At 48.4% G+C, this 18,211-nt stretch overlaps 1 protein-coding gene across 5 annotated transcripts; it reads left to right on the top strand.

Annotated features, from left to right (window-relative positions):
• The first annotated feature begins 155 nt into the window (after positions 1-155).
• Positions 156-17,812, top strand: Mdc1 (mediator of DNA damage checkpoint 1). 5 transcript variants are annotated; one of them, XM_041634708.1, is made up of 15 exons: positions 156-190; positions 3,202-3,337; positions 4,897-5,277; positions 5,361-5,436; positions 5,951-7,167; positions 7,292-7,357; positions 7,478-7,567; positions 9,626-10,342; positions 10,449-10,492; positions 11,573-13,285; positions 13,354-13,476; positions 13,553-13,735; positions 13,989-14,114; positions 14,208-14,318; positions 15,594-17,812. In XM_041634708.1, exons 2-15 carry the CDS (start codon positions 3,205-3,207, stop codon positions 15,759-15,761), a joined length of 5,148 nt encoding a protein of 1,715 aa, XP_041490642.1. In that variant the 5' UTR covers positions 156-190; positions 3,202-3,204; the 3' UTR covers positions 15,762-17,812. The 5 variants fall into 5 exon arrangements, with proteins under 5 accessions (XP_041490642.1, XP_041490645.1, XP_041490644.1 ...); XM_041634711.1 differs by having other exon boundaries at positions 5,951-6,723; positions 15,594-17,810; XM_041634709.1 differs by lacking the exon at positions 156-190 and adding an exon at positions 369-486.
• Positions 17,813-18,211: the final 399 nt, after the last annotated feature.

Raw genomic sequence — 18,211 nt, 5'->3', positions numbered from 1 at the left:
CCACACTTTAAAGCTGTGAGGGGAGAGGCGGGGGCGGGGCTTCCTGCGCGGGATTTGAACCAATCGGCGCGCTCCGAGCTGTGAAAGACAGCTCCGGGAGCCAATCAGCGCATCGGCCCTCTTCCGGGATCCGCGTTCCCGCCACCTTGCCGGCGGCCGTTACTGGTGGCGCGCGCGCGGGGTTTCGTAGGTGAGTTCGCCCGCGCCCCGCTTACCTCCTCCACGCCTCCCGCGGGCCGGAGGGGCGTGCCTTAGGTGTCACTGGGCGGAGGTAATGTGGGCTGCCCATTTAGATCCTCACGCTAATTATGGCCCCGGCGTAGGTTCGGTGACGCGGAGTCTTTAGGCCACGAAGGAACACACTCGCGCGTGGGTCAGATTGGAGCGAGAGTCGTAGGCATCGGCTGGGTTGACAGGACGGAGTTTCCTTCTTGGGGTTCCCTACTTTCCCTGTCAACGGTTTCCCCTTGTGTGGCATCTTTATAGGTAAAACCTACCCATGCAATTTTGAATTTTTGTCTTTAATTTTTTCCCCTTAGTCTGGAGCTCTGGAGATGGAGCTCCCATGAGAGCAGGGTTTATTTTGGTTGAGGCTGTGTGCCAAATACCGCGAAAGGGACCAGGTGTCCATAATGTTGTAAAGTAGAGAAGCGGACCCCTGTGTGGGGGTGGGGAGATGCAGATACAGTCTCACCTGTTCCGATCTGGAGGGATTTGTGAAAGACGTGTTTGAATTTAATCCAAACAGTGTTGAGATCACGTAGGCTATTGCCAAGGCGTTATCAGGATTCTTAAAACCCATCTGTGTCGTTTCTCATATGAAAAAGTAATGGTTATATCCACAGGATTCTTCGGAAGACTAAATCAGTCAACTTTTTGACCCGGGCAAGGTGGCGCACGCCTTTAATCCCAGCACTCAGGGCAGAGGCAGGCGGATCTCTTAGTTCAAGGCCAGCCTGGTCTACGGAGTGAGTCCCAGGACAGCTAGGGCTACAGAGAAACCTGTCTTGGGGGCGGGGAATGGAAACAGTTTAACACACGTACATCTCTGTTGCATCTGTGGTTCTTTGCACTTCAAGCTGAGGTATACTGACAAGAGTGTATAAACCATGGACTTTGTACAGTTCTCTGTGTCCTTAGTGGTTAGATATAAAATAGAAAACAGTATATTTCTTATAGCAATTTCTCAACACCACACTTACACACAGGCGAGGCCTGGTTCTAAGGAAGGTGTCAGATCCCCTGGAACTTGAATTACAAACTTATGGGCTATGTGGGTTTTGGGCACTGAACCCAGGTCCTCTTGAAGAGCATGTTGAACTCTTTCTTAACCACTGAGCCATCCCTTCAACCGCTAAACTTGCTATTTTTTTATTTTTATTTTTTGTTTTTTTGAGACACGGTTTCTCTGTAGCTTTGGAGCCTGCGCTGGAACTAGCTCTTATAGTCCAGACTGGCCTCGAACTCACAGAGATCCACCTGCCTCTGCCTCCCAAGTGCTGGGATTAAAGGTGTGCCACCACCGCCCAGCTCAACTTGCTATTTTTTTTTTTTAAACAGGGTCTTGTTTGTTTGTTTTGAAGTGGGGTTTCTCTGTAGCCTTGGTTGTCCTGGAACTCATTCTGTAGATCAGGCAGGCCTCAAACTCACACAGATCCTCCTGCCTCTGCCTCCCACATGCTGCAATTAAAGGCGTGTGCCACCTCCGTCCAACTTAAAAAAGGGTCTTAACATGTTGGAGCGAACCTGGAGCTCCTGGACTCGAGCAGTTGCACTGCTTCAGCATGCTCAGTAGCTGGTGCTGTGGACTTACACCAGCTCAATCCAGTTTCTCATGCTTTTATATACTTTAAAGTCTAGCTCAGTGGTAGAGCATTTGCCTTGTGTGAGGCCTAAGTTTAGTCTCTGGTACCTAAAATCCCATAAAATACCCCTTTGTATGTAATGGTATTCTTGGACCTTAATTCTTTGTCATGACCAAAAGTATAAATATGCACATATGTATCGTTTGTTTCATTTTGGAGGACAAGGTCTTAGTACCCAAGGCTGGTTTCCACAGACAGGGTCTAACTACATAGACTATAAATACAAGACTAATCTTGAACTCACAGAACTCTGGCTGCCTCTGCCTCCCAAGTGCTATACCACGTGTGTATCATCGTGCCTGGCTAAGTCTCCCAACTCTTCATCTTCCTGCCTCAGCACCCCAAGTGCTGGGATTACAGACATATGACAACATGTTTGAATCAAAGATTTTTGTTTGTTTGTTTGTTTTTAGACAGGGTTTCTCGGTGTAGCCCTGACTGTCCTGGAACCCACTATATAGACTAGTCTAGCCTTGAACTTGGAGATCACCCATCTCTACCTCTCAAGTGCTGGGATTAAAGGGGTATGCCATTTACTACCTAGCCCCCAAAAAATTTGTTGTTTTTTATTTTGTATTAGTAGTTTTAAGTGTTGAACATATGCCCTCAAATAGGCTAGCCAAACAGTTTACCACTGACATATTCTTACAATCTGCCCCCCCAGTATTTTTTTTTTTTTTTTGGTTTTTTGAGACAGGGTTTCTCTGTGGTTTTGGAGCCTGTCCTGGAACTAGCTCTTGTAGACCAGGTTGGTCTCGCACTCACAGAGATCCGCCTGCCTCTGCCTCCCGAGTGCTGGGATTAAAGGCGTGCGCCACCACCGCCCGGCCTCAGTATTTTTTTTTAAATATTTATTATGTATATAATATTTTCTCTGTGTGTATGCCTGAAGGCCAGAAGAGGGCACCAGACCTCATCACAGATGGTTGTGAGCCACCATGTGGTTGCTGGGAATTGAACTCAGGACCTTTGGAAGAGCAGGCAATGCTCTTAACCACTGAGCCATCTCTCCAGCCCACACCCCCCCCCCCCAGTATTTTTACATACTTAAGAATGACTGACAGAAAAGCATCAGTCACCTCATGGTGGCTCCCATCTTTAATCCTAGCACTCAGTAGACAGAGACAGGTGGATCTTTGAGTTTAAGGCCAGCCTGGTCTACAGAGTGAGTTCCAGGAGAGCCCTACATAGAGAAACTGTGTCTGTGGAAAAACAGAAAAAGAGAAAGAAAAGCACCATCTCCATATGTATCCAGGCTTACCTCCAGTTATGATTTTCTCTATAAGCACTTATATAAACTAATAACAGGAACAATGATAATGTGTTTTCTTTACAGATCATGGAAAACACCCAGGTTATTGATTGGGATGCTGAAGAAGAGGAGACAGAAATATCCAATGGGTCCCTGGGGCATAGCTTGGAGCCTATAGGGCGGCTACGTCTCTTCAGTAGTGCTCATGGACCAGAAAGAGGTCAGGGGATTGTTGGCAGCTGAAATATGAATATGGGTTTTTTCTTTGCCTTAGAGGTTGTTGGATCATTGGTAGAACTTTATATGTTTCAAAAGGGATATGAATAATTATTCTTTTTTTTTTAAATTTTTTTTTCCCGAGACAGGGTTTCTCTGTAGCTTTGGAGCCTGTCCTGGAACTAGCTCTTGTAGACCAGGCTAGCCTTGAACTCCCAGAGATCCGCCTGCCTCTGCCTCCCGAGTGCTGGGATTAAAGACATGCGCCACCACCACCCAGTGTGAATAATTAATTCTACTAGGGATGGCAGAGAGGCCATGTGATTCAGGCTGGTGGCCTGCATTTTCTAAGAGTTGATTTTCTTTTGCTAGAAATTAAGAACTTGAAATAAAAATGCAGTATGGGTGCTGAAGAGATGACTCAGTGATTAAGGTACTTTCCTCCTCTTGTAGAGGACCTGGTTTACAGTCAGAGCACCCACATGATGGGTTATATGTACCTGTAGCTCCAGGGCACCTGCACAGACATGGTGGACATACACTCATACAGGTGCACACAAATACATAATAAAGAAATTTCTTTTTTGTTTTTTGGGTTTTTTTGTTTTTTGAGACAGGGTTTCTCTAGCTTTTAGACCTACAAAGAAAAAACTCGGCCAGGCATATAATTTTTGAAAAATTAAAATACATTGTGGCTTAGATATGGGTGTTGGTGATTGTGGAAGGACAATGGATATGTAATACAACTGAACGGTATATTCACAATGATTGAGATGCTTATATTTGTATTGTCTATGTTTTTGTTTTTCTATGTAGTTCTTTTTGTCCTGGACTCACTATGTAGACCAGCTTCAAACTCACAGAGATCCACTTACCTCTGCCTCTCAAATGCTAGAATTAAAGGCCTGTGCCACTACGCCCAGCCGTATTGTGTACTTTATCCAACGGAAAACACCCCTTGGGCATGGTAGTATCTGTGACTCCTGTATTGAGGGGGTGAATCTAGAGTTTGAGGGTAACCTAGACCACATAGTAAGTTTGAAACCAATCTGGGCTACATAATGAGACCCTGGATCAAAAACACAGCAAGGGCTGTAGTTCAGGGAGGAGTGCTTAGCTAGCATGCATAAAACTCTGTTTTCAAGTTTGAGCAATTAGAAAACAAGAATAGTGTGAGTAGATAAAATACTGCAGGTGAGTAATGATTGTAAGTGCTCTTTAGTCAGGTGGTGGTGGCGCAAACCTGATTTTAATCCCAGCACTCAGGAGGCAGAGGCAGGCAGATCCCTGTGAGTTCGAGGCCAGCCTGGTCTACAACGCTAGTTCCAGGACAGGCTCCAAAGCCACATAATGAAACCCTGTTTCCCCCCCCCAAAAAAAAAACCCAAAATAAACAAACAAAAAACCCACTCTGACCAAAAGTAAATGCTCTCCTATGCTGGTTATTTTTTAATCCCTGTAAGAGCTTTGAGTGAATAGTAGGGTACCATCTTTAGGCCAGGACTCCTCTGATTTTAATATTTCTGTTTGACCTATTCTTTTATATTTCTTTTCAATCCTTAGATTTCCCTCTCTACCTTGGCAAGAATGTAGTTGGCAGAAGCCCTGACTGCTCTGTGACCCTGCCTTTTCCATCCATCTCTAAACAGCATGCCGTGATTGAGATCTCTGCTTACAACAAAGCCCCTATCCTCCAGGATTGTGGGAGCCTCAATGGCACTCAGCTCGTAAAGCCCCCTAAGGTCCTAACCCCTGGAGTGAGCCATCGTCTGAAGGACCAGGAATTAATTCTGTTTGCAGACTTTCCCTGCCAATACCGTCGCTTGGATGTTCCTCCACCTTTGGTCTCTCGGGGATTTCTAACTATAGAAGGGACCCCCAGAATACAGGGAGAATCCCAGACCTCCCGAGTTTTACTGGCTGAGGACTCAGAGGAGGAAGTGGGTAAGTTTGTGCCTTGGGAGTGTGTGTAAATAGACAGGGATGGAGATGTAAGCTTTCCATTTATTCCTTCCCGTTCCTGCCAGATTTTCCTTCTGGAAGGTGTGTGGCAAATGGATCAAGAAATCCAACATCCCCATCAGCAACAGTTGTTCCGGAGAGGTGAGTACCAACCACCAGATAACCGAGTCTTTCATTTGTTTGGCAATCCTCTGGGTTCAGTTTGAGTATTGAGATAACAGGTTTGAGCCATCTTACCTGGTTTTAGACACCTGCACTTTTGAATAAGGAGTTAAAGTGTCAATCTTGAAGAGATGAGATGACTTTTTTTAAAGATGTATTTATTTATTATGTATACAGTGTTCTGTCTGCATGTATGTCACCAGATCTCATTACAGATGGTTGTGAGCCACCATGTGGTTGCTGGGAATTGAACTCTGGATCTCTGGAAGAGCAGGCAATGCTCTTAACCTCTGAGCCATCTCTCCAGCCTCCAAGATGATTCTCTTGAAAGGTGGAGCTGAGAGCCTAGGCATAATCATTTCCTCAGCTAAATTAAATTATGATGAGCATTTCTGGTATACTCGGTGGAGACAGGAAAAGCAGCTGCCAGCAGTAGAGTGCCTGCTCTTACGGCACTCATGGAAGTCATCCTGTGGATTCTTTGTCTTTGCAGTGATGAAGAGGCATCTTCTCCAGCCCCGAGAGTCCCTGGGCTGTCTCTGCCCTTTGACGTGGGCAGTGACACAGATGAAGAGCAGGGTCAGCAGCCGGCAGTGGGGGGATCCTCTTCAGCTAGGGCAGGTGCTGCTGCTGCAGAGGCTGAGCAGCCTGGAGTTAAAGGAATGACAGCTGGCATCCAGCTGGGACAGGCACAGCCTACTGAGCCAAAGTTCAAGGACACGAAAGTCAAGAGTGAGGCTGGCAGTGGAGCAGCTCAGGTTGGGTCAGTTCTGGAGAGGAGCCTCGCTCTTGGGGAGGACAGCGACACAGATGTGGAAGGAGAGGGGGTTCCTATGACCCCATGTGTAGGTCCTGGGAAGAAGAAGCAAATCCTGCTTGGAGTTGGTACAGGGGACCCTGGAGGACCTGGAGTGCGACATGTGCAGGGCAGCCCAGCCTCAGCTGTGGAGGAGAGCAGGGTGCCAGTGGCTGTCCCTTCAGAGACAAACCACACACCCATGGTGATTGACAGCGACACAGACGAGGAGGGTGAAGTCTCAGCAGCACTCACCTTGGCCCATCTGAAAGAGAGGGGAATTACTTTGTGGAGCAGAGACTCGGGCATGGAAGAGGTCAAGTCCCAACCCCAGGTCCTTGTAGAGCGAAGCCAGAGTGCTGCCTCTGGAAGAGACAGTGACACGGACGTGGAGGAGGGAAAGAGAGAAATGGTCCCTGACAGCCCCATGGACACAGAGAGCCAGCCTCCCCATAGAGCCAGAGATGGAGGTGAGGATGTGGACATGAACTCCCCTGGTGGCCACCTAGAGGGAAATCAGGCCTCCTCTGCCACAGTAGACAACAATGCTACACAAGTGGAGGAGGAAGTCCCGCCAGAGCCAGCTGTTACCCTGGGGGAGAAGCACCAGCTGCCTCTAGAGGAAGCCCAGCCTTCTGAGGAGGCCTGGGAAGCAGCTGTGGGGGAAGGCTCCTCTTCAGCAGTGGCAGATGTAAGAAAGAGCCAGCAGCCGGTAGCAGAAGATGCTGGGAGAGAGTGTGCCACAGCTGTTTCTGAGGCGGAGCGCACTCTTGAGGTGGGGGCCCAAAGCAGGTCACCTATTGCACCAGTGGAGCAGGTGGTGGTGTATATGGGTACTCTAGGGGATCCCACACAGCCACAGAGAGAGGGAGCACAAATGGGCAGAACCAAGACTGCCAAAGACTGCTCTGACGGTAAGTGCTGCCCTCTGCTCTGCCCTTGACCCTTGAAATAGGCTGTCTATAAGGTTAGAGGAGAACTGTAAAGGTCTTGAGGATGAGAGCTGATACTTTATCTGTCTCATATCTCTTCCCACAGAATCTGACGATCTGTGCCTTCCAGCTACCCAGTGCTTTGTAGAAAGGGAGAGCCAGAGCTCAGAAGGTAAGGACAGTAGAAGCTGGTGATTAGACTGGTGGTCCTTGAAAGACGGTACGGCCTAGATGGGGAGTGGGGCCTGGCATTCTGGGGGAGCTGTGTTCCAGCCATCTTTTTCTTGTGCAGCTCAGAGTTTGGAAGATGAGCCTACCCAGGGCTTCCCATGTACTCTGCCCCAAGAGCCTGGGCCTTCCCATTTTAGCCTTCAGACTCCAGGTATAACAAAGCCTCTCTGAACCCTCAGCTTCGTATTCTTTCTTGTTTTCTTCCTCTACATCCTTTCATGGTCTGTCTTGTTGGGAACTGTGGACCCCCAGACCCTGAATTTTCTGTAAACAACTTGTTTTCTTCTGCTTGCAGCTGCTTTGAACACAAGACAGGAGAGTGGTTTCTGGTGGGCTTGCAGCTGAGAGTTAGGGCATAGCCATTTGTCAAGGAGACCCTATATAAGCTGCCCTGGAACACAATACAGTTGGCATTCTTGAGGCATTTGTGGTGTTCTTGTTTCAAGAGTGACGTGTGTGTGTGTGTGTGTGTGTGTGTGTGTGTGTGTGTGTTTCATTCGGCAGCCCCTTGCCCAGCTTGCGAACCTTGCAGTAGTGCAGACAGTACGCTACAGCCTTATTACTGTAGTACAAGAAGTACAGTCGCTACATGACCATAGTACCACGTAGCGCAGGAATTACAAGTCTTATTTTAAATTTATCTATTTTTATGTGTATAAGTGTTTGCTTGCATGTACTTACGTTCACCATGTGCATGCCTGCTGCTCACAGAGGTCAGGAGAGGTTGTCTTAGCCCCTGGAACTGGAGTTAAGAACAGTAGTGAGTCACCATGTGATTTCAGAACTGAACCCAGGTCCTCTGCTAGAGCAACCAGTACTATTAAATTCTGAGCCATCTCTCCAGCCCCTCATTCATTTTAATTTGCTTGTTTGTTTGTTTGGAGACAAAGAGTCCATACAGCTGAGGATGAGCTTGAACTTCTGGTCCTCCGAGTGGTGGGATTATAGGTGTCCTAGGATGGACAGGGCTTCATGAGTGCTGGATGAGCTCTCTAGCAGCTGAGCTGCATCTCCAGCACCACCATTCATACTCTTTTGCTGTTCTACTGGTGCTCTCCATTTCATGAGGAAAAGAAATCCATAGCAGACATGTGATACACACTTGGGACGCAGAGGCAGGAGCTCAGAACTAGCCTAAACTATATAGAAAGTACGTTAGACCTTGTCTCAAAAAAAGAAAAAAAAGATGGAGCTGGGGCAGTGCTGGTGCACACCTTTAATCCCAGCACTTGAGAGGCAGAGGCAGGCAGATCTCTGTGAGTTTGAGGCCAGTTTAGCATACAGAGTGAGTTCCAGGACAGCCAGGGATACACAGAGAAACCCTGTCGTGGGGAGGGTGGGGGGTGGGGAGATGGGCTAGAGAAATGGCTGAATGGTTAAGAGTGGCAACTGTTCGGAGGACAAGAGTTCAGTTCTGGCTCCCATGTCAGGAGCTGACAACTGTACGCCCAGCTTCTGGAGATCCATGGGCACCCACACACATAATATACGCACATACATGTAAATAAAAATTTAAAAATATATCTTAAAAAATAAGACAGTAAGCTGGGCAGTGATAGCACACGCCTTTAATCCCAGCACATGGGAGGTAGAGGCAGGCGTATCTCAGTAAATTTGAGGCTAGCCTGATCTATAAAAATGAGTTTCAGGCCCGTCAGAACTGTTACACAGAGAAACCCTATGTCAGAAAACAAAACAAGACAACAAATAAAAGCAGGTTACTGGGCCTTACCCTGATTCTAGTTCAGAAGATTTGGGATTGGCCCAGAAGTCAATTTTTCCCCTCTGCAGGGGAACTCAGGGCCTTACACATGCCCAGGAGTACTCTCCTCGGGCACATACCCAATCCTTGTTTTTCAGAGATTATAATCTCCTAAATAGCACATAGTGTTTTAACTGCCACCCTGTTCCAGGCTTGCCTTTAGTAACCCATTTAGCCATTTGTGAGTGTGCCCTAGCTCTTTCCCTTATTGCCTTTAAAAAAAAAAAAACAACTTTATTTAACTTTATTTTATGGGCATTGGTATAATGATGTCAGATTCTCTGGAACAGGAGTTACAGACAGCTGTGAGCTGCCTATGTGGATACTGGGAATTGAACCCGGGTCCCCTGGAAAAGCAATCAGTGCTCTTAACCATTGAGGCATCTCGCCAGTCCCTTATTGCCTCCTTTACCTGCATCCCCATCTCCTTTTTCTGATCCTCTCTAGGTGCAGGTGCCCTGGATGTGCCTTGGGAGGTTTTGGCTACACAGCCATTTTGTCTGAGAGAACCTGAGGCCTCGGAACCCCAGCTCGCCACCACCCACCTTGAAGCTCATGGATCTCCTCCATCTCTACCTAGTGCACCACCAGGACACCAGTATTCGGTTCACACAGGGCTGTCGGGAGTTCAAGACAGAGAGATACAAACTATGGAGAAAGCCATGGGTATACCAAAGGAAACAGCAGACAGGGTGACCCCTGAGAGAGAGCCATTGGAAAGGAAAGTCAGGGAAAGAGCATCAGACAGTGAGAGAGAGGATGTGATGGGGGAGGAACTACCTCAGGTGACAGAGGACAGAGAGCCAAAGACGGTGCTGGCTAGAGATGGACAGGAGTCTAACAAGGGGAAGGGTGGGGATCCTGAAGGAAATAGGGAGAGTTTGAAGGTAGAAATGGAGATGTCCAAAGACACACAGAAGAGAGAGAGAGAAGTGGGGAAACCAGAACCAGAGAGAGAATGGGAGCCAGCTGGTTTAGAAAACCTAGATAGAGGGGTGGCTGAGGGAGGGAGCCATGATCAGAAAGAGCAGGTTGCCAGTCCAACACTAAAGCCTGGACTTGGCATGGGGGACCTTGAGGGACTGACATCAGCCCCGCCAGTCTGTGGGAGCCAGGGAGATGGAGGCAAGGGAGACCCTGTGAGCTCCGGGAGGCAGCAGAGAGGTAAGTGAGGTCGAGGGAGGCAGTGTGCTGTGCAGCCCTCATGGCATTGGTCCTACACTGCAGGCTGCACAGCACTCAGCCACTCCTGTTTCCACTCTCTGACTAGGCCGCTTGAGTTGCAAGATGATGTCTGCTGGAAAGGCTTCCGGGGTGAGCTAGCTCAGCTGCTTTTTGTCCTGCCCCTACTTCACAAGTCACCCCCAACCCTAGCAGCTTCTTTGTCTACCCAGCCTGCCTTTAATCTATTGCTGTTTTCTCACTGCATGTACATTTGTGCATGGCTGAGGGTGTGTGTTTGGGGAGGTGCATGAGGAAGCCAAGTAACAACTGGTGTGGTGTTCATCAGGAACCACCCAACTTTTGGGAAGGGTGGGAGTCAGGACCTTGAGCTGGGTTAGAATCTGTTAAAGTAGACTAGGCTGCTTGGCCAGCAAGGTCCCGGGACCATCCTGTCTCTACCCACATGGCTCTGGGATCGCAAGCTTATGTCACGATCCCTGACTTTTTTACATGGCTTCTGAAGCTCAGATTCAGATCCTAGTTGCTTGCCTTGTTTACTGAACTCTGCAATCCCATGTTCTCCGTTTTCTTCATCACTCATTAGTTAACTTCTGTTCCTGTTCTGCCACCCATTGTTCCCAAGTGGCCGTTTTCCTTTATTGACTCAGAAGTCTGTGCTTCTGCCCTCTGCCCACCCACCGGTGCAGAACACTGTACTAGAGTTATGAAGAGAGAGAGGCCTCTTATGGTATCCAAAAGATTGCTTCTTCTCCCAAGGAGTTCCTAGCCTAAAGAGAGGTCACAGAAAGAAGTGCCAGTGAGCATGTCATGACCATAAATAGAATCAAAGCCAGACATACTAATGGGCCTGTCATCCCAGTACTGGGCAGTAAAGGCAGGAAGATGAGTGGAGGGAGGACACAGCAATCACATGAGGCCCTTCAGGAACACTGAGAAAGATCAAGATTCATGCCCACCTCTTTCTTTTTTTTTTTTTAACTAGTTTTATTTTATAATTCATTGGTGTTTTGCCTGCATGTATATCTATGTGAGGGTGTCAGATCTTCTGGGAATGGAGTTACAAACAGGTATGAGCTGCCATGTGGGTGCTGGAAATTGAACTCAGGTCCTCTGGAAGAGCAGCTAGTGCTCTTAGTCACTGAGCTATCTCTCCAGGCCCACTGACCTCTTTCTTGCTACCTTTTATCACTTGCCTCTCCTCCTCCTCAGGGTGATCCAGAACCCCAAGCCCATTGCCTGCTTTCTCCAGTGCCTGAAGCTTCAGCTCCACCTCAGAGTCTCCTCACCTCTCAGAGCCCAAAGCAGTCTCCATCTCCACCTTTGATGTCTTCCCCTTCTGAGCCACACCTTCCTGAGAGTCTTCACACAGAGCCTCATGTCAGGCCTCGGCGGTCCTCCAGGATGACCCCCTCATCCTCTGCTGCCCTTAAGCCTTACACTGCCTGCCCCACAGACCTGCCTGCTGCCCCCAGACCCACATCTCAGGTCACTCGGAGCAGGGCAAATAAGTCCTCTGCCAGGACCCCAGAAGTGATTGTCCGTATAGACTCTGAGCTCCAGCCTCCCACCTCCACAGAACAACCTGCCATCCCCAGACCCACATCTCAGGTCACTCAGGGCAGCACAGATAGTTCCTTTGATAAGACACCTGAATCAGTTCTCACAGGTCCCGAAATCCAGCCTCCCACCACAGAACAGCCTGTTACCCCAAACCCTACACCTCGGGCCACTCGGGGCAGGCCAAGTAGGTCTTCCATCAAGACTCCAGAACTAAATGTCCCCACTAGCTCTGAACTCCAGCCTCCCACCTCCACAGAACAAGCTGTCATACCTAAGCCCACATCTCGGGCCACCCGGGGCAGGGCACGTAAGTCTCCTATCAGAACCCCAGAACCAGTTGTCCCCACTGTCTCTGAAATTCAGCTTCCCACCTCCACAGAACAAGCTGTCATACCTAAACCCACATCTCGGGCCACCCGGGGCAGGCCACGTAAGTCTATCAGGACCCCAGAACCAGTCGTCCCCACCGGTCCCGAACTCCAGCCTGTCATCTCCACAGAAGAGCCTGTCACCCCTAATCTCACATCTCAGTCCTCTCAGGGCAGGTCACGTAAATCTATCAGGACCCCAGTTGTCCCCACTGGCCCTGAATTCCAGCCTGCCATCTCCACAGAAGAGCCTGTCACCCCTGAGCTCTCATCTCAGGGAAGGGCACGTAGGTCTTCTGTCAGAACTGAAGCCAGCATCTCCACAGCCCCTGAACTTAACCCTTTCACATCTAGAAAACCTCCTGCCCCCAAGCCCACAGCTCTGGGCACTCGGGGAAGGACACGTAAGCCCTCCATTGAAGAGTCTAAATCAGTTGAACCAGTAGCCCCTAATTTTGACCCTCCCATCTCCACAGCCCATCTTGTTACCCCTGAGGTGACAGATCAGAGCACAACACTAAAGTCTTCACCGCTAAGTGCTTCCACAGTGTCCACTACCCCTGAACTGGAACCTGGTCCCCCAGAGCCCGTTCCTCAAGGCAGTCGCCGAAGGAGGCGCAAGGCTGTGGGGAAACAGGGCTCCCACATAGTTCCCATTGACCATGAGCCTCACTCTGCACCCTCTAAACCCGAGTCCCAGTCTTCAACCAACCAAAGCTCAGGGACATTAGAAGAAGCTGAGTTGATTACAGTCGCTCCTGAGGCTGCCATTGCTCAGGTTCCAGAGACCCCCCCTCACATTCTTCTGATGCAAAAGGAAGCAGCTGGGAGATCAGGGCTCACTCCCAAACCCCAGCCTGAGGCCTCTCGAGTCCACAAGAAGCCCTCCACTACCACAGACTCACCACTTCAGAAACGTCCCCGAAGACAAGTTCCCCAGATGACCATCGTCCCCAAGGAAGAAGATCCTCCAGAAATGCCAGTGAAGGAAGAGGTAAGAGTCAGCCCCCTAACTAGGAGCAAAAGCTACAGGACTCAAATGCCCACTGACAGGATTTTCAGCCTCAGGAGAGAGCAATTCCGGTACCAGGCAAGAGAAAGAGGGGCCGTGTGGAAGATGAGACCCAGGGAAACCCAAGTCGAAGTCGGCGGGCTAAACCTAACCAAGAAGCAGTAGCTCCCAAGGTAGGAAACCAGGGCTGGGGGCTGAGGTGAGTGCAGCTGATGTGGGTGCTGTGACCATCTTCACACTGTCCCCTAGGTCCTCTTCACAGGAGTCGTGGATTCTCGTGGAGAGCGTGCAGTCCTGGCTCTGGGAGGCAGTCTGGCCAGCTCAGTAAATGAGGCCTCTCACCTGGTCACCGATCGCATCCGCAGGACAGTCAAGTTCTTGTGTGCTCTGGGGAAGGGTATCCCCATTCTCTCCCTGAACTGGCTGTATGAGGTAAGAAGATGCTAAGGAAAGACTGCTCACCTACCCTCAGGAAGCAGTGACAGGAGTGGAGGTGGGGAATGGTGTGTTAGTGAGGCAGAGGCTGCTTTGAAGAGGTTTATTGTAAGGGCCTGAATGACTCGGTGGTAGCACACTTGCCCAGAGTGCTTGAAGTCTTGGGTGAGTCCTCAGCACTGGGAAGGAGAAAGAAGACATAATGAGTTCTCTTCAGATGAACCGTTGTTCTGCCTGTTCTTCCCCTTAGTCCAGAAAGGCTGGTCACTTCTTGCCGCCTGATGACTACTTGGTGACTGATCCTGAACAAGAGAAGAATTTTAGCTTCAGCCTTCGGGATGCCCTGAGCCGGGCTCGGGAACGGAAACTGCTGGAGGTGAGGGGCTGCCTTCTGCAACATGCCTGAGTCCTGCCCAGTGGCCTTCGCCTCTCAGTGCAGACACCTGTCTCCACCTCTCCTCTTTGTTAGGGCTATGAGATTCATGTGACCCCTCGCGTGCAGCCACCTCCAGCTCAGATGGCAGAGATCATTGGCTGCTGTGGAGGCACCGTCCTGCCCAGCATGCCCCATTCCTACAAGGTATGATGGGCGTGTGCACAGCCTGAAGGGGGACAGCTAGGAGGTGGTGGGGATGAGGACAGGGTGGAGACAAAGGCTGACAGGAGTGAGGGAAGAGAGCTGCTGGCACCAGTGGATATATACTCATAAAACAGCAGCCTGGACTGCGCGTGACTGTTCCCCCACCCAAACTGTTTTTTAAGATCTATATTATGCACAGAGAATAGGGGCCATCATGTGAGTGCTGGAAACTAAACCTGTTATTGCGAACCATCTCTCCAACCCCCATTTTTTTTTAATTAAAAAAAAATCCATATACTTTGTGCCCATATTCAGCAGTTTCGATTATGTATCCTTTTTTTTTTTTTTTTTTTTTTTTTTTTTTTTTTTTTTTTTTTTTTTTTTTAGTTTTTCGAGACAGGGTTTCTCTGTGGTTTTGGAGCCTGTCCCGGAACTAGCTCTTGTAGACCAGGCTGGTCTCGAACTCACAAAGATCCGCCTGCCTCTGCCTCCCAAGTGCTGGGATTAAAGGCGTGCGCCACCACCGCCCGGCATGTATCCTTTTTTTTAAAAGTCTGTAATCAGGGTGGCCTCAATCTAGCAGCAGCCCCTTACACTTAACCCAGCAGTTCTCGACCTTCTGACACTGCTGGAGGGTTTTTTTGGTTTGGTTTTGGTGGGAGGTTTTTTTTGTTTTGTTTTTTGTTTTTTTTTCCGAGACATGGTTTCTCTGTAACTTTGGAGCCTGTCCTGGACTAGTTCTGTAGACCAGGCTGGCCTCAAACTCACAGAGATCCTCCTGCCTCTGCCTCCTGAGTGCTGGGATTAAAGGCATGCGCCACCACCGCCCGGCTTGGTGTATGCAAATTATAATTATAAAAACAGCAATGGGGGCTCACATGGCAGCTGCTTGCCTAGGTAGCATATATAGCAGCTCTGGGTTTGACGCCTAGCACACATAAACTGGCCTGTAATCCCAGCATCTGAGGTAGAGGCAAGAAGACCAGAAGTTCAAGATCATCTTTAGCTACGAAGTAAATTTCAGGCCAGCTCAGTATGAAACCGCTTTTCAAAAAAGAAAGTGGAAGGTAGGCTGATCTGTTTTGAGTTAACCTTTGGGGCAAGAATACTTGATAGGCAGGCCAGTGTACTTCATGTATGCTTTGTATGTTTGTGCGCGCATGTCTGTGTGTATGACTGTAGATATATATAGTCTCGGTTCTGAGGCTGCTTAGGGCATCCTGATCCATTCCTAGGTTCCTTTCTTCCTAACTCTGTCTCTTCTGCTCCTCACAGCCTCAGCGAGTTGTCGTGACCTGCACTGAAGACCTTCCTTGCTGTGCTGTCCCCACTCGCCTGGGGCTGCCCCTCCTCTCTTCTGAGTTCCTCCTGACTGGAGTGCTGAAGCAGGAAGCCACACCAGAGGCCTTTGTCCTCTCCAATTTAGAAATGTTATCTTCCTAAAAAATACAAATCTACCAGCAAACACTCCTAGAAAACACTTGGAAAAGAAACATAAATACACAATTAAGACCCAGCATGGTAGTCCACACCTTTAATCTGAGCACTTGAGAGGCAGAGGTAGGCAGATTTTTGTGAGTTCCAGGCCAGCCAGGGCTACATAATAAGATCCTTTCCCAAAAAACAAACAAACAAAAAACCCTCAGGCCTTCACAAAGACCTAAGGTATTGGGAATGTGCGGGTAAGGCCACAGAGCTTTTGAAAAAGAAAAAAATAAAAAAGGACTTTTTTCCCTAAGATGTCCAGTTTTATATTGTCCAAACCCAAGCTGGGGGTAGTTGTGTGGCAGAGCACTTGTCGTCGTGGTGAGGGCCCTGCTTCAGTCAGCAGCCTGCAGCTGCTCTGGTGAAACTGCTGTTCCAGGCCCAGCACCCTGGTGGGCCTGTTCTTTGGAAGCTGTCACTTCCCTTTTCTTCCCAGGATTCTTGTTTGTTTTGTTTTAGACAGTAGCTTTTGGAGTCTGTCCTGGAACTAGTTCTTGTAGACCAGGCTGGCCTCGAACTCACCGGAGATCCCCCTGCCTGTTGGGATTAAAGGCCGAGTGCTGGGATTAAAGGCATGTGCCACCAGTGCCTGGCTCTTCCCAGGATTCTTACTTTACTAAGTAAAGCAGCTCCCAGGAGTGCCTGACTGAGAAGATGCAAGTGGCTCACCGCATGTTTTCTGGTCTGTGACTGGCCCAGTTAGAAAGGGTGTTCATGTGCTTTTGCAATGCTTGCTGTTAGCTGTGGTCGTCTCTGTAGGTTGGCGCTCACGCAGCCTGCCTGATGGCGAGTTTCTGGTGTGGCAACACAGACAGTCTGAACTTGCACTCCTTCATCAACATTGATTTAGAGCAAATTGTATTTGTTTTTAAGAGTTGGCCACTTTCCAAGATGTGGAGAGCATAGAACTCTTGGGCACTGCTAGTATTTGGTTTAGCCTCCGCAATGAACAGTTGAAAAGTTCCTTTAAAGTTGAGGGCAAAGTTAAGTCACTCGCTCAGTTCCTGTAGTTCCACTACTTAGGAGGGTTGAAGCAGGAAGTTCACAAATTCCAGTTCAGACTGGGCTACAGAGTAAAACCCCTGCCTTGAAAAGTTTTTTTTTTTAATGTTTTTTTGTGGTTAGCTTTCATAATTTTTACGATAGGTCAGTATTCTTTTGACCTACCTGCTTACCATATGACCAGCAATGCTGTTCTTTCTCCTATTGGAAAATTCTATACTTGACCTCTTATCTGAACAGTCCAGGTAGAGGCCAGTGGGATCAGAAGTTCAAGGTCAGCTTTGGCTACTTAGCAAAGTAGCCCAATCTAAAACTACAAGACTCAACAGTGGAAAACAGGCACTTGATAAATGTTTTTGTTTTTTTGGGTGGGGCTTTTTTTCTTTATGCTTGATAAGCAATGATTTTGCCGCTATGCCTCATTCCCAGTCCCTTATTACAGAAATAAATACAGAAATAGTATAGATGACTGGGTAGTGTTAACACACACCTTTTATTACAGCACTTGGGAGGCAGAGGCAGTTAGATCTCTTGAGTTCGAGGCCAGCCTGGTCTACAGAGCTAGTTCCAAGACAGCCAAAGAGGGCTGTTACACAGAGAAACCCTGTATTGAAAAACCAAAAAGAGAAACTGTAGATGTTTGTCCAGCAAAGATGAAATATGCTGTGTGTACCAAAAGGAATGCTCAGACATGAAGTAAAAACCCAGTATTTGATGATGAGTGTCAGGGACACTCAGGACATTTGATTCTACCTGCGTGATAATATCCAGGATAGGTGAATGCACCAAGTTAAGAGTACATCAGTGCATCCCAGACTCCAAGGATGGGGAGAGTTTCACTGTGGGGAGCCAGAAAGAGGAAGTGGTTGTACATAGTGCAGAATATCAAATGCTACTGTACTAAATGCTTTGCTACATGAATTTCATTTCAATAAAAACATAGTTGCTAGCTTTGTATACTTTTCTGCTGTGAACTGTGTTAGAAAACTACTTTGGGGGGCTGGAGAGATGGCTCAGAGGTTGGGAGCACTGGCTGCTCTTCCGGAGGTCCTGAGTTCAGTTCCCGGCAACCACATGGTGGCTCACAACCATCTGTTCTGACATATGGCGCCCTCCTCTGGCATGCGGGTAGAGGCAGAGTGTTGTATACATAATAAATAAATAAATTTAAAAAAAAAAAAAAAAGAAAACTACTTTGGTGGAGTATATATAGCCTGCTTTCTCTCCATGTGGTAGGCGTCGTTTTGAGCCCTGCTCTCGCTAGGCAATTGCTTTACAACTCATTTATACCCCAAGTATATGCTGAAACTTTATGATTTTTCTTTTGGGGGGGTGGTGCTGGGGGTTGAATCTAAGGTAAGGCTTGCAGCAATATTGCTCAAGTAAATGTTTCACCACTAAACTTT

The sequence above is a fragment of the Microtus oregoni genome, unplaced genomic scaffold, assembly GCF_018167655.1.
Source record: "Microtus oregoni isolate MIOR12 unplaced genomic scaffold, Mior012 000046F_ref0000063, whole genome shotgun sequence".
In the NCBI taxonomy this organism is placed as follows: Eukaryota; Metazoa; Chordata; class Mammalia; order Rodentia; family Cricetidae; genus Microtus; species Microtus oregoni.
This window is presented reverse-complemented; position numbering and strand designations above follow the sequence as displayed.